General features: G+C 46.4%; 1 protein-coding gene across 1 annotated transcript in view; it reads right to left on the reverse strand.

The window, feature by feature from the left end:
* Positions 1 to 14,040, reverse strand: part of EPC1 (enhancer of polycomb 1) — a 69,339-nt gene extending 55,299 nt beyond the window's left edge. Inside the window, exon 1 of the mRNA XM_088447964.1 lies at positions 13,575 to 14,040. Coding sequence (XP_088304090.1) covers positions 13,575 to 13,727 — 153 coding nt within the window. The 5' untranslated portion in view covers positions 13,728 to 14,040. The remainder of the gene's footprint in view (positions 1 to 13,574) is intronic.
* Between the last annotated feature and the right edge of the window lie 849 nt (positions 14,041 to 14,889).

The raw sequence follows: 14,889 nt of genomic DNA on the forward strand, positions 1-14,889 counted from the left end.
TAGGTCCAAGAATAAGTGCCTGGAGCTGTTCAATTGCCTGTGCTGTAATACCAAGACTAGTGGATTTCTGCTTGCACCCACCTGAGCAGAAATCCATGCTAACTAGTGCCTCAGGGCTAGTCGTGTTGTTACCGCGTACGGTAACAGCATCATGCCCAGCACTTAGGACGAAATCCAATTGTTTTCTCGCGACCGATCTCCCATCTAAAAGAGACAGGAGATCGTGGGGAGAGATTCAATTGATTAGAATATTGTGCCAATCGCGCCCAATGAGGTTGGGTTTAGCTGTGTAAAACAACTACACCCAACCAAAGTGCTGGGCGCAATCACGAAAAGAGCGGTTTGGGCGCCCAAACGTGTCCCTTTTCATGCATTTCAGCTCACCTCCCCCCCCCCCCCTAGGGTGCGAGCATAAATGCTGGCGTTGGCAGCTGAGCGCGCCCCACAGGAACAACAATTGAATAGCTGTCGGGTGTGTAGGTGGCTGCAAACAACTTAATTCCGCCCTTAAGTTGGAAAATTGTATTTACAGTGACCAAGCCCCGGGCATTAGTCGAAGTAAACTGCAGCTCCCAAATTAATTGCCGGACACGATGCAGTCAATTGAATAGCTCCAGGAACTAATCCTGGGAGCTACATCCCCTCGCTTCTAATTTCCCCCATGTAAAGTTTTTTTTTTTTTTTCCTTAAGGCATCCAGGATATTATGGAGCACAAAACCAAAGATTTTCTCACGCTTTAGAACAGGTGTGCCCACAGCATGTTTTATGGTATGGAATCATTTATTCGTATTTTTGTATAATGTGCAGAATTCTGTTTTTCGTACTTGGGGGTAGCCCAGCACCTCAGTAAATGCTGGGTACGCCTCAAAGCATGACAAATTGGAGGCGTGTCACAAGGACAAGCCCCTCCCCAGTTGACTACTCCACCATTTTGAATTGTACGCTTCTTTGGCGCCTGCAGAAGATGCCCTGCTGCCACTCTGCACCCTGCCCACATTCTAACGGGAACACTAAGGCCCGTATTCAATTAGAGGCAAATAGTGCCGTTTGGAGAAAAGTTTTCGCTGATTTGGACTTTCCACCTGTTTTCAAAGTATCTCTATATTCAATTCCAGGACGAATTCGCCTAAGCGGAAACTCAATGCATTGTAATTGGCGTAAAAGTATCTCCAATGAATAGCAGGTGAAAAAAAGTGCAAAATCGTTAGTTTGGGGTACAAACGTGGGGAAACTACTCAGAACCCTTGGGACAGACCCCAAAGGACAAATCAGCAATTAAAAAAAAAAAAAAAAAACAACAACCTCAGAACACCCCAAGAACCGCATGTCATTTTTGGTGCAAAAATTTAAAAAGTGGGGGGGATAACTGTAAAAACTAGCAAAATAGGGTTCCTGGAGTGCTGTAAGGAGTGTTTTTGGGATTGCAGATGCATGTGTGGGGGGGTTCCCGACTATAGACAGACAGTAATTAGATAGACAATGTCTAGATCGACACCAGGGGCGGAATTCAATTGTTTCCAGCCCCTATCACGCCCGATGGAGCTATTCAATTCTTGCTCCTGTCGGGTGCGATCCGCTGCCAGCGCTACATTTCAGCTCGCAGCCCCAGGGGAATGAGAGCTGAAATGTGCGAAAAGTGACCCGTTTGGGCGCCCAAACATAACTTTTCGCGGTTGCGCCCAGCACTTTGGTCGGCAGCGCGAAAAACGGTAGCAATTGAATAGCGGCCCATGATCTCCTGTCACTTTAGACGGGAGGTCCGGACCGTGTAATCAATTGAATTCAGCTCCAGATGTTAGACAGTCAATAGTTAGACAGGGACAAAAGTCAGACACACTAAAGTTAGACATGTAAGAAGTTCAACAGGTACAAAAGGCAGACAGGGTCAAAAGTCCCCGCGGCTGCCATTGTGTGTATGGGCGGTCAGCCGATGGACAGATACGTCTGTAAACATATATGTCCATCGGCTGTGCAGCATAGCCAATGCGATATGTCGGTGAACAACGACGTTCACCGACACATCGCATTGGCTGTGCTGCACAGACATCTGTCCATCGGCAGGTGTGTACGGGCGGTCGGCGGACCGCCCGTTCACACACATAGTAGCAGCCGCGAGGAGGGGGGCGGGACCCGCCCACCGGGACCCGAGAGCACAAGCAGATGATGGCCGTTCAGTGGGCTGGATTCAATTGCCCGCGATGTAAATAGTGCCGGGAGATAGCTCCCTGAGCTATTCAATTCTGTGCGGTGTTTAGTCGGAGAATGCCCGTTCTGGCGACTAAACACCCTGTTTAAGGCGCGAGAACGGGCATTCCCCAACCTAACTTCCTGGCGCGATGCTGTTTTCCCGGAGCGAAGGTTAGAAAACAGCCTCGCGCCGGGACTTTTGTCGGATTTTTGTTCGCATCCCCAGAGGGGTGCGAGAAGAATTCCTTAGTCGGGCTTAGCAGCGCGGTGTATTGAATAGCTCCGGGAGCCGATTCCCGGCGCTATTCACTTCACGCTGAATAGAATCGAGCCCAGTGTGTATGAACGACCTTCATCTTCAGATATATTTGTCAGGTGTGTACCCACCTTAACATCTGGTGTCTATCTAGACATTGTCTAACCAATTACTGTTTAATGTATTATACCACACCTGTGTGAGGGTGGTTTTCCACGTTTTTAAAAGTTCACTTTAGAGACATAAAAAAATGCTAGCACCCATTTTCAAATTCCCCAAATTTGGGTGGGCTACTTATTTTCACCAAAAAATACTGCTTTATGCCATTCTTCACCACTTTTGCAAAGATGTTAATAAGAAGCAATTTAAACAACATAAGTACTCAAAACACTTAGTAGGGCTATTATTACGGGAAGCAATCGGGAAGCCGACTGCCTAAATACCGGCAGCCGGCCTCCCGACTGTTATATCCCGGCAAGGGTGAAATGCCGGGCGTCTAGATGTAGACGCCCGCATTTCCCCGACGCCGGGAGACCGGCATCCCAATCGTAGGGATGCCGGGCGCCGCGAGCGAGTGCTCCCGGGGGGGACTTAGGGTTAGGCACCCCCCCCCCGGGAGGGTTAGGCACCCCCCCGCGGGAGGGTTAGGCACCCCCCCCCCCCCCCGGGAGGGTTAGGTTTAGGCAGCGGGGAAGGGGGTGGTTAGGGTTAGGCACTTGGGGGGGGGGGGGGGAGGGGGGGAGGAGGAGTTAGGGTTAGGCGCCCCTAAGGAGGGTTAGGTTAGTAGATACTCACCTATCCACGATCGGGATTTCCAGCGCTGTCGGCCTTCCGCTGCTCGGAACTCCGCTGATGTCGGCCTGCCGCTGACGGGTATTTCATACCCATTCCATTATTACACATCTACATTGAATCCATATATAAGGGCCTCTTTTTTAGGGGTACAGACTGATTTCCCCAATTCTAACGGTACTTTCCTCCTGTTCCCCATTGACCACTTTCCGTGTTCGCCTGTTTAGGAATTGAATAGGGTGAAAAGCGGGGACACGCGCGTAAACTTTTCGCTTCTGTAAAATTCAATTGTTTCCACCGGCAGATGGAGCAATTTAACTGTTGCTCCGTTTGGACATTAGCTATACACTGGGAAACCCTGCCTATATGGGCACGACAAACAATAATTAAAGGGCACCCAAAACAATTATTTTGGGCACCGCGATAACCAATGGGCGCCCGTCAGAGCAATTCAATTGTACGGTATTGCACATTTGTGTATTTTCTCTTTTCTCCAAGATAATCCTACATCATAGGGCTCAATTCAATTCAACGCGAACTGCACAGCTACTCAATTAAGTGCGACTAAGGATTTCTGCTCGCATCCCTGCTGGGGTGCGAGCAGAAATCCAACAAAACTACAAGCGAGATGCTGTTTAAACTGCATCGCGTTGGGAAGTTTGACCTAAGAATTCTCGTTCTCGCGACTAAACACCCTGTTTAAGGCGTGACAGAACAGGCATTCCCCGACCTAGCTCCGGAAGCGTCTTCCCGTCTCTATTCAATTCGCGTTGAATTAAATAGAGCCCATGGAGTAAACGATAATCATCCACAGTGCTGTAAAAGCAGTACTAGTAAAGATTTGATTAGCTTTTAAAAGGTGATTTAGGTTGCCACGTACTTCCTTTATAGCAGCAGCGTTTTAGGTGTGCTGATATTTCACTTGGACACTTATTTTGGAATGAAAAATTTATAGCATGAACATGCAGCCAACAAGTCAGCAGCAATTGTATGAGGTATGTCAACATACTGTAGACTAGTGTCTCTAAGGAATGTTGCCAGCACCTTGCTGAATCCATGCCACAAATTCAGGTCACTTTGGAGGCAAAACAGAAATGGGAAGGGGAGTCCTACCCAGTATTAGAAAGGTGTACCTAAAAGAGAGAGGGGACAGTTAAGTATACAATATAGATTATACACTATATGATGTGACCTCTTGAAGAGCAATAAGGGCGGAATTCAATTGTTTCTACCCCCCTTCGCTCCTGACTGAACTATTCAATTGTTGCTCCTGTTGGGCATATTCAGCTGCCAGTCAGCGCACTATTATTTCAGCTCGCACTCCCGAGCGAGCTGAAATGTGTGAAAAGTGACACGTCCATCACTTTGGTTGGGTGTAGCCATTTTACGCGTCTAAACCAGATCTCTATGGGTGCAATCAGCACGATAATGGGCATCAATTGAATAGCACCCCGTGATCTTCCGTCAGTTTAGACGGAAGTTCGGGCGCGCTAAAACAATTGAATTATGCCCTAAGAATCTTGCAAGGCAACATTTACACCTTTATTAAAGTCATGGGGTGATTCCATTGTTTTATTGCACCCCATCTCCTGTCTAAAGTGAAGGGAGATCGGGGTGCGATATTCAATTGTTTCTGGGTGCCCATGCATGTCGTGCCATGTAAAACCCATCTAAAGTCCTGCTTAAAACTACCTTTTGGGTGCCTAAAGTGCCAACTTAGCGCACATTTCTGCTCGATAGCCCGGGGGTCTGAAAGTAGAAATGTATGCTCGCGCTGAAGTATGTGCCCGAACAAAGCACCAATTGAATTACTCTGTCGGGCACCTGGCACCAGGGATGTGCAGTCAGGGGAGGCAGAGCCTCCCGTCATACTCCTGAGATTTGATATAAAAATTATATTCTAATAATACAAAGATATTTATAACTTATAAACATCTCCTTTGCTTATTGTAATCATTTTTATAGTGAACAGTCACCAGCTTTGTGGAGCTCCCTGGGACTGCAAGGAGATGAGAGATGAGGCAGTAACAGCTCAGCCTCGCTTCTGTATGGTCAGACACTGCTTGCAGAGCCACACTACAGGCAGTAAGCTGCACAGAAAGAGCTATGGGGGCGTGCCTTGAGCACTGATGGACGACACCTTGGATGTGTCATGTGACCAGGAAGTGCACTGCAGTGTTTAGAGATCAGACCTCAATCAGCTCAGCAGCAGCAAAAGAAGATACAGTGATGCAGGTAAGAGAATCAATAGACACTGAAGCTTAGTGTAATGAGGGGAGAGTTACAGTGAGTAGGGGGGTTGAGACAGCCTCCCAGCACTCAGACCCATCTCCAGGTGTGCATCCCCAGCCACTGACCTCACTGCACGTCACAGCCTGGCAGTAGCAGCCGCGGGCGACATCTGAATTCCCCCCATACTGCACAGAAAACTCAATTTCTACAACTTTGTATTTATTGGTAAAGCGCAGAATCTGCTCTCTCTCTTCGTTATTCAAGATAACATTAAATTATGCAGGTACACTAATGAAAGTGAACTTTCTCTGCAGCAAGCAATTGGGGAGAAAGTTATTTAAAGGCTGAAGGTCTTTTTTTTTTTCTTGTCATCACTAAATATTTCTTCAGATCATTATCATGGGAATATTCTTAAATGTAATTTCCAACTTTTCTTGGGATTCAGTTGTCTTGTTTCAATCCCTATCTCCCGTCTAAAGCATGGCAATAACCTATTCTTAGAGGTGTATTCAATATGAAACGTAAACTTCGCCGTCTATGCGTGCCGAAGTTTTCGCCACACATCGGAGATTTTGCCAGCGAAAAAGTATTACGCGCGCCCCCGCTTATACCCGGATTCAATATGAAATCGGCGAAAACGGCACCCGGCAAATGTGAAATCAGCGAAAACTTTGCAGATTTTTGGGGAAATCACCCCCAAAAAGATGCTCTGACATGGGGGATCACTCTGGATACCCCCGATTAGCCCTGCTGAAGGGGTTTGGGGTCTTTAAACAGGCTCGATAGCTGCTATTTTGGGGATTTGGGAAGGTGGTGAAGAATAGTATTTAGAAGGTTTTTTTGCATAAAATAAGTAGTCCCAGCAAATTTTGGGTACTTGAAAACGGGGGTGAGCATATTTAAAAGTTGCTAAAGTCAAGTTGTAAAAAAAAGTGAAAAATCCACCTGCCGCAAACACCTGCAATGAAAAAAACACCTGGGGCATACTTGGGGACCCCCCTAGATTGTAGTTCGCTAGTTTTTAACTTTGTACCCCCCATTTTTTTTTCGCCCCCAAAATGAAAGTGCTTTTTTTGGGGTCCTCTGAGGTATTTTTTTAAACATTTTTGACACAGTTTACCTTTGGGGGACTGTCTAAAGGTTGCAGGGTGGTTTCCGAAATGTTGCACCCCAAAGCCCCAATTCTGCACTTTTTTTCGCCACCCATTCCTTGGTGATACTTTTCCGCAGGGTCGAATGCAATATACTTTTGGCACCGGCGAAAAGTTTTCAAATTGAATACGGTGTAAAAGTAAATCCGGCGAAAATGACGTCATCCGAGCAAAAACCTCGCAGAAACGGCGTTTTCGCTCCATATTGATTGGAGAAGGAGACACACACACAAATTGAATAGCTCTATTAGGTGCTGGGCAACCCCCCAAAAATGTTATTATTTTCAATAGTAGTAAAGGTGTATATTAAAGTCAGTAAATATAAACTGAAAGTTAGCTGAAAACTGGGAGCATACTGTGCTTATCAGATAAAATGTGTAATGTTGGAAAATATGCATATGCTCAGAGGGGCAATGGGTGTGTTAAATGGAAAAATCAGGAAAAAGTATTTATGACGTGAACACACGATCAAGCAGAGCACAAATTGTAAGAGTCAGGGGGGACAAATGTTTTCTTGCGCCCATAGCTCGATATAAAGTGACAAGCATTTAATATTTTGGCACCCAGCCCGCGCTGGTCACAAGTCCTACATTCTTGCGCACAAATGCACCAGGTTTAGCCATGTAAAAGCGACTAACCTGTCTAAAGTAATCGGCGCAACAAGGAAAATGCAGTTTGGGCGCCCAAAAGACGTACTTTGACAATTTTTGCTCATCAGTTCAGGAGAATGCTAGCAAAAATAATGGGCGCCAGCAGCAGTCATGGCCAACTAGAGCAACAATTGAATTGCTCTGTCATCTGCGCTGAAAACAATTGAATTCCCCCGTTATGTCTGTTTACACGGCCAAAGGCAAGTACAACAACCAGGGTTAATTCAATTGTTTTGGGCGCCCATTGTTACCGGTTCAAGTGATGGCCTTACAATTGTTTGCGTGTCCAGCCCGGAGACAGCTTCAGGGGATTAGCTGCGTTAAACAGCTTCTCCCGTGCTAAGTGCCAGGTGTGCTGCAGTTAAGGCGCCCAAAAGCCCTACTACTGATTTCACACCCAAAGTCAATTGAATAGCTTCCGGTCCCTATAGACTACAGACACGAGAAACAATAGACAAGATGGTAAGATAATGTGAGCGCTGTTGTATTAAGTAAATAAGAGGAAATGTGTTCATTCTAGAGGGGAATTCAATTCAGCAGGAAGTGCTACCCAACATCATCGCACACAGCAGCCAATAACAGTAGTGATAACATCTCAGGTTTTCCCCTCACACCCTATAGTCGGGAGAACATGATGTGACATTACGGAACAGCATATAGGGAGCGATTCAATTCAACGCGAATTGAATAGCGCCAGGAGCGAGCTCCCAGAGCCATTCAATACAGTGCGCTGTGTGGTCGGAGAATGCCGGTTATCGTGCCTTAACAAGGGTGTTAAGGCGTGGTAACCGGCATTCTCTGACCAAAGTGCCGGGCGCGCGCACTATGTAGAAAAACAGCCGCGCACCCGGCACTTTCGTTGGATTTTCCTTCGCATCCCCAGTGGGTGCGAGAAGAAATCCTTTGTGCGCCCAAATAGCGCGGTGTATGGAATAGCTGCGCGAGTCCCTCCCGTCGCTATTCAATAGTGCGTTGAATTGAATTCCCACGATAGCGTCTGAATGGAATCCCCCTCCCCTAAAATCACTTTTGTAAACGCATACACTTAAAAATATAGCTGAATTCAAATGCTATTCTGATTTAACAAGTTATAGCCTGAAAATTATTTTGGGCACGATTCTATTCAACGCAAAGTGAATAGTGCCGGGAATCAGCTCCCGAAGCTAATCAATTAATTTGTGCTGCTAAGCCCGACTAAGGATTTCATCTCGCATCCCTCCGGGGATGCGAGCAGAAAGCCAACAAGAGTCCAGGCGCTGGGAAAACAGCATCACGCCAGGAAGCTTAGCAGGAGAATGCCCATTCTCGCGCCTTAACACCCTGTTTAAGGCGCGAGAACGAGCCTTTCCCAACCTAACTTCCCAACCTAGCTCCTGGAGCGAATTCCCGGCGCTATTCACTTCGCATTTAATTGAACAGTGTCCTGCAATTGGTAAAACAGGGGGAAAAAAAAGCAATTTCGGCAGAAAAAAAAAACAACCACCCAATTTAGCAGAATCTTTAACTATACAGCCTTTTGCTAAATATAAAATAGAGTATCTTGAACATATATACACATTGTAAACAACATTCTCCATCTTAAGTATAGAGCCCGATGCTGTTAGAGCACGCAGTAAGCCACCAACTAGCATTGCGGCACTAGTGTAGACAAATTTCTACTCACACATCAGGAGGGTGCGAGCAGAAATCCTCTAGTCGTGCTGCCAATTAAATAGCTCCAGGCACTGATTCTCACAGTTTTCAACAGGAATCACCCTGACCCCCCCCCCAAAAAAAATAATGTACACCCCTGATTATGAGGGAATTCAATTATTTTACACCCATCTAAAAGTGACTGGACGCATCGTTGTGCCGATGAACGCATGTGTCTATTATTTCTGCTCGCAACCTCCTCAGGAGAGCTGTGCAATAGGTCTTTGAGAGAGATAGATATATATTGGGGGGGGTCTTACGGTGCGCCAACACAATGGGGGGAATTCAATTCAACGCACTATTGAATAGCGACGGGAGGAACTCCTGCAGCTATTCAATACACCACGCTGTTTGGGCGCACTAAGGATTTCTTCTCGCACCACCCCGGTGCGAGAAGAAATCCTAGTCGGACTTGGCTATTCACATCGCATAGAATAGAATCGTGCCCAAAGTTAAAAATTCTAAAAAAATTTAAAAAGGTTAAAAATCTTGTGAGGCAGTGCCTGACAAGGGAACTGAGCACACATTTAGTGCATCTGAGGAATATGAATTCAAAACCCTTGCCTCAATTAAGCTTGAAACACTCATTGGAAATTAAACACCCCTGAAGAAGACGATATTTGACGAAACGCGTTGGATGTTAATGCAAATGTGACCAAAAGTGGGCTAACTTACTTGTTAAAGAGCTCATATTCCTGAAGAGGAGGGACATCACGTTATTAACATCTAGCCCATATAGGCCACTCTGTATGTGCTATGTGAGATTTTTAACCTTTTTAATTTTTTATAATAAATAACTATGGCCTCGATTCTATTCTGCACTATGTGAATGGTTCCGGGAATCAGCTCCCGGAGCTATTCAATATACCTCGCAGCTAACCAGACTAACGATTTCTTCCCGCACGCCTCCGGGGATGCGAGCAGAAATCCAACAAAAGTCCCGGCGCGAGGCTGTTTTCTGCCCTTAGCGCCGGGAAGTTAGGTCTGGGTATGCCCGTTCTCGTGCCTTAAACAGGGTGTTTAGTAGCGAGAACGGGCATTCTCCGACTAAACACCGCGCACAATTGAATTGCTACGGGAGCTATCTCCCGGCGCTATTTACATCACAGGCTATTGAAACGAGCCCTATGAATCAAGTATACAGAAACTGATTATTGCATTTTTGGGTGAACTCTAGTGTGAGGGTCTCATTGTAGAAATAAGAAGAACCTTATCCTCCAACTTCAACAACTAAAAGAACACTGAAAAGAATTAACAGGACAACTAAGGCTTTATTGAACTATTATAAACAAATTGTGTTGGCGCACCTTAAGACCCCCCCAATCCATAGAATTTTTTGTTCCTGACCTGGCAAAGGACTTAACTTGGGGTAGCAGCCTATACTAAATATATAGAATTTGATTGAATAATTTTACTATTATTTTTAGTGCATTGTAGGTATTGTGATAGAAAAAAAAAATTCACACACACACAGTATATCAATAGGAAGTTGAGGCGGCACTGGATTTCGGGGCATCAGCGCTTTTGTCAAGGTTATATATATTTTTAGATAAGACACAATTTAAGTATTTGGTACTGGAAAAATAAACATAACACCATGTGCGGAGAATGAGGATAATTGACTGTTTGCCAAGTAAATAGTAAAAGGAAATGTAAATAAAAGCCAAGCAGGGCTGCTGTTGCAATTTTGAAAGTGAAACTAGCAACTTACTCTAGTAATAAAGTAGAAATTCACACGATGTCATTACAGTTTACATTTCCACATGTATTAAGAGGGAATATCCTCCCGTCCACAAGTTATATATGCCTGTTTAATGCATACCTACTATACTTCTGCGGCTGCTATTGGCACATAGGGGCAGATTCCCTTCAGTGCACTGTAAATAGTGCCGGAAAGGAGTTCCCGGAGCTTTTCAATTCAGGGTGCTTTTAAGCCCGACTAATGCCACTTAAGTCGGAGAACGCTTTTTAGCGCAACTAAAGCCGGGTGTTTAATCAAACTAACTTGCATTTTCCAACTAAAGTGGAGGCCGCGATGCTGTTTGCCGGCTCAGTGCTGCACTAACAGTCTTGCAGCTGACACTTTAGTCGGATTTCTGCTCTCACCCTAAGGAGGGTGCGAGAAGAAATCCTTTGTCGGACTAACAGAGCGCTGAATTGAATAGCTCCGGGAGCTCCCTCTTGGCGCTATTAACAGCATGTGATGAATTAAATCGCTCCCATTAAGTCACAAACCATTCATAGGGCGGAATTCAATTGTTATGATCACCTGTCTGCGCCGGCATCTCAGCTCGCACCCCCCGCAGGTGCAAGCTGAAATGCGCAAAAAGTGACCTGTTTGGGCTTCCAAACAGAACCTTTTCGAGATTGCGCCCAGGACTTTCCTTGGGTGTAGCGGCTAAATCCAACCTCTTTGAGCCCGATAATCAGCATCAATTGAATAGCGCCCCGCGATATCCCATCACTTTAGACAGATCGGGCGCGCTAATACAATTGAATACCACCGATAATATTAAGTATTACATTGCTGTCTCATAAATAAGCTCATGACATTTATACATTAGCTAAAACCATAAATTCACATTTCTATCAACAGACTGTCACGTGTGCATAAATGCATTTGAAAAATACTAATCAAGTGACTTGAACAGTCAGACACATGCCATAACAACGGTCACTGCACTTAACAGTCAACTTATTTTAACTGAATTTGTGCAGCGAGAGAAACAAGACAAAACCAAACACACTGCAAGGAAAAGAAAATCTCAGTTTGACAGTAAATTCAAGATTTGGACAAACTTAAGATAAACTATAAAAACTAAACTCTCAGCCCACTATGACAGCTTTCATTACAGGTTAATTTCTGCATAAGGAAAGGATTCTATGGAAACCAGTTGTATATTGTAGAACCAAACAATCTCAAATTCATGTACTAAAAAGACCATACCATAAAACAAGGGAAATTCAATTCACCGAGCGGTGTGGTCCGACTCAAGGATTTCTTCTCGCACCCCCCTGAGAGTGTGAGAAATCACACAAAAAGTGCCAGCCACGCGGCTGGCAGAGTCTCAGAATGCCAGTTCTCACGAATAAACACCCATGTCAAGTCGCGAGAACCGACATTCTCCGACTTATCTGGCAACTGTCGGACCAAACAGCGTGGTGAATTGAATAGCCCCGGAAGAGCTATACAGCATTGTGCTGAATTGAATCGAGCCCAGTACGACTGACGCAATGCGCCATAATTTAACAAAACATTACTCCCGCCGGCACTGAAAGTTTTTCATCACACCCCAAAGAGGTACGAGGGAAAGCTTGCGATGTTGGCCCTGTTGTATATGGCAGATGTGCGCAGGCACGCCTGCGCACAACGCGCTGCATTTTATTCCACCCAAATAGGCACGACTCCTTTATAATTTTGTACTTATTACTTAATGTGTCCACTGTCTAAATTAATGGAGGGAAATTCAATTCAAAGTGATGTGCCGCCGAACCATCACCGCGATAGCCGCTTTGCACATTTGGGCCATTTACAGTAGTGCCGATAGCACAAGTTTTCCCTTGCAGCATCTCTATGCTGTGTATTGTGCACCTCATGCATTATCGAATCCCCCCAATAGCAGGAAAAAATAAGTGTGTAAAAGAGCACTCTCATTCCAAAACTTTTGAATCATGATGAACAGTGCAATATGAAATTATGTGGCGAAAAAAGAAACAAAGTGGATATTTTATTTTTAGTCAGTGACAAGACCACATGTGCAAGATTACAATGTTTGACAGACATTTTTTAAATTATACCAAAACAATAACTAACAAATACAAAAAAAAAAAAGTCCCCAAACACTACTGGTTCCATGACATGGAAAACCTCTGGCAGCACAGATGCAGTGGGGAAAAGCCTATATGAATTCAAATTAAAAGGATTTGCTGTAACAAAAACCTTAGGCTTGGATACTGCACTATTAAAGCTGATAAGAACGGTCGCCCATTAACTTATAAAACAAATTATTGTAAACTGCTTCCAGTAATATATGAATGGAAGAAATCAGTGGTATGTTGTCAGTCTGTGCATGCCAGGATCTTTAGAGTAAAGCAACTAGCAGCTAAGGTGCATGCCAGCCCTCAGACAGCACAGATCTGTGCATTCCCTTAGAATTGCAGTTTGGTATGGGCTGTATGGGAGAGGAACAGTAGCAGCCTCCCCTGTGCTCCTGTCAGATCTGGATGTACACAAACCACCCCACAAGGTGAGCGCTGCCAGCTCTCGGGCTCCCCCTGCCGCGGCCACTGCACCTTCCCAGCGCTCACAACAAGCCCAGCCCAAAGGCAGAAGACACAACAAAATGGCCGACCGCGGCCCGTCACGTGACCCCCTTTGTGCCTTCCCGGCCCGAATTATCCCCGAAAAACCCGTCCGGCCACTGACCTAGGGGCACATGAGCTTCGGGGACAGGCCCTAGCAGCCACACCCGGTGCTCTCGGGAAATCAGAGGCCCGGGGAGCGCTCCCTGCGCCACCCCTCCCAGGCGACGGGGAGAGGACAGAAGATGGCCGCCATGCTGTGCGCAGAGCTATGCGGGGGGAGTTGGGGGGGGGGGGGAGGCAATCATTACCGACTCCTCTTCCTTCTCCATGCCGGTCGGCATCTGGGGCACGGCCCGGTTGATGGAGGCATACTCGTGCAGATCCGGGAGGTCCTCGCAGCGGAAGACGGGTAACGGTTTGGACGCATCCAGCGCCCGCGCCCGGAACGACAACTTGCTCATTGTCCGGCGTCTAGCACAGAGCCATGCGACCGACGTGCGGGGAAATCCCTCCGGGTCGCCTCCTCATGGGGCTCTGCGAGCTCTTCGGTGCTCCGGGGGTTATTCCGTGGGGGTCTCTGCGCTCCGGCGTCTCGCTCTCTCCCTCCCTCCTCAGTACGCCACGGCCAACATGGCGGACATTAAAACTCCGCTGTCTGCTCCCCCAGCCAACCCGAGCTGCGCAGCCATTCCCAGAGTGCATCGCGCCCGGGCGCGCACCCCGGCCAGCCGCAGCGATCGGGAGCGCGCCCGGAGTGGAGCTGGCCCCGGGGCGCGCCTGGCACAGGAGCGAAGCCAGTGTGTGGGACACAAACATATACACACATCCCCAATAATAATAATTAAGAAGAAGAAGCAGAGGGAATAGATCATTATTGTTTAGCTGATGTTTTATCAAGGAGTGCAGCGCCTCTCACTCCATTCCCACAGAGCACAGTACAAGTTTCCAGTGACCAGTTATAACTACATAAGGCAATCACAGAAGTATTAATAAATGAACCAGGACATCATTGCAAGGCTGCACATTTTACGTCCTGTGCCCTGTAACTGACCTTAGTGTGGGTACACCTAAGACCGGCAAACGTGCCGATGTTCAGGGCGATTTGCCTTCACCCTGGACATCGCATGATTGCCGGTACACACTTTAAAGGTTTAGGGGTCTATTTACTGAGCAGTGTTAGGAAAAGTGATAAGGTGCCAGCCAATCTGCTCCCAACTGTCATTTTTCAAACAGCCTGTGAGATGGCAGTTAGGAGCTGATAGGAGAAGTGAAAAGTGATAAGGTGCCAGCCAAACACTGCTTAGTAAATAAACCTCTCAATGAACGACAGAACAATCACTGTTCCGTCCTTCATTAATATGTACAGCCTCACATGCGATATCGTGTGATTGGCCGTGCAGCACAGCCAATCACAGTATCGCATGCAACCGCGGGAGCGTGCTAATTGGGCATACACACTGCACGATATGCCTAATTTGTCATTCCGAATTGGTGAAATCGGCAAGATAGCTTTAAGGGTGGGTACACACCTGAATGATAGGTACACACTAGAGCGATGGTCATTCGTTCCGACATCTGAACAAATGGCCGTCAACTGTGACTGTGTGTCCACACTAGACGACT

This window comes from Taudactylus pleione, unplaced genomic scaffold (assembly GCF_031769625.1).
Source record: "Taudactylus pleione unplaced genomic scaffold, aTauple2 ptg000446l, whole genome shotgun sequence".
In the NCBI taxonomy this organism is placed as follows: domain Eukaryota; kingdom Metazoa; phylum Chordata; class Amphibia; order Anura; family Myobatrachidae; genus Taudactylus; species Taudactylus pleione.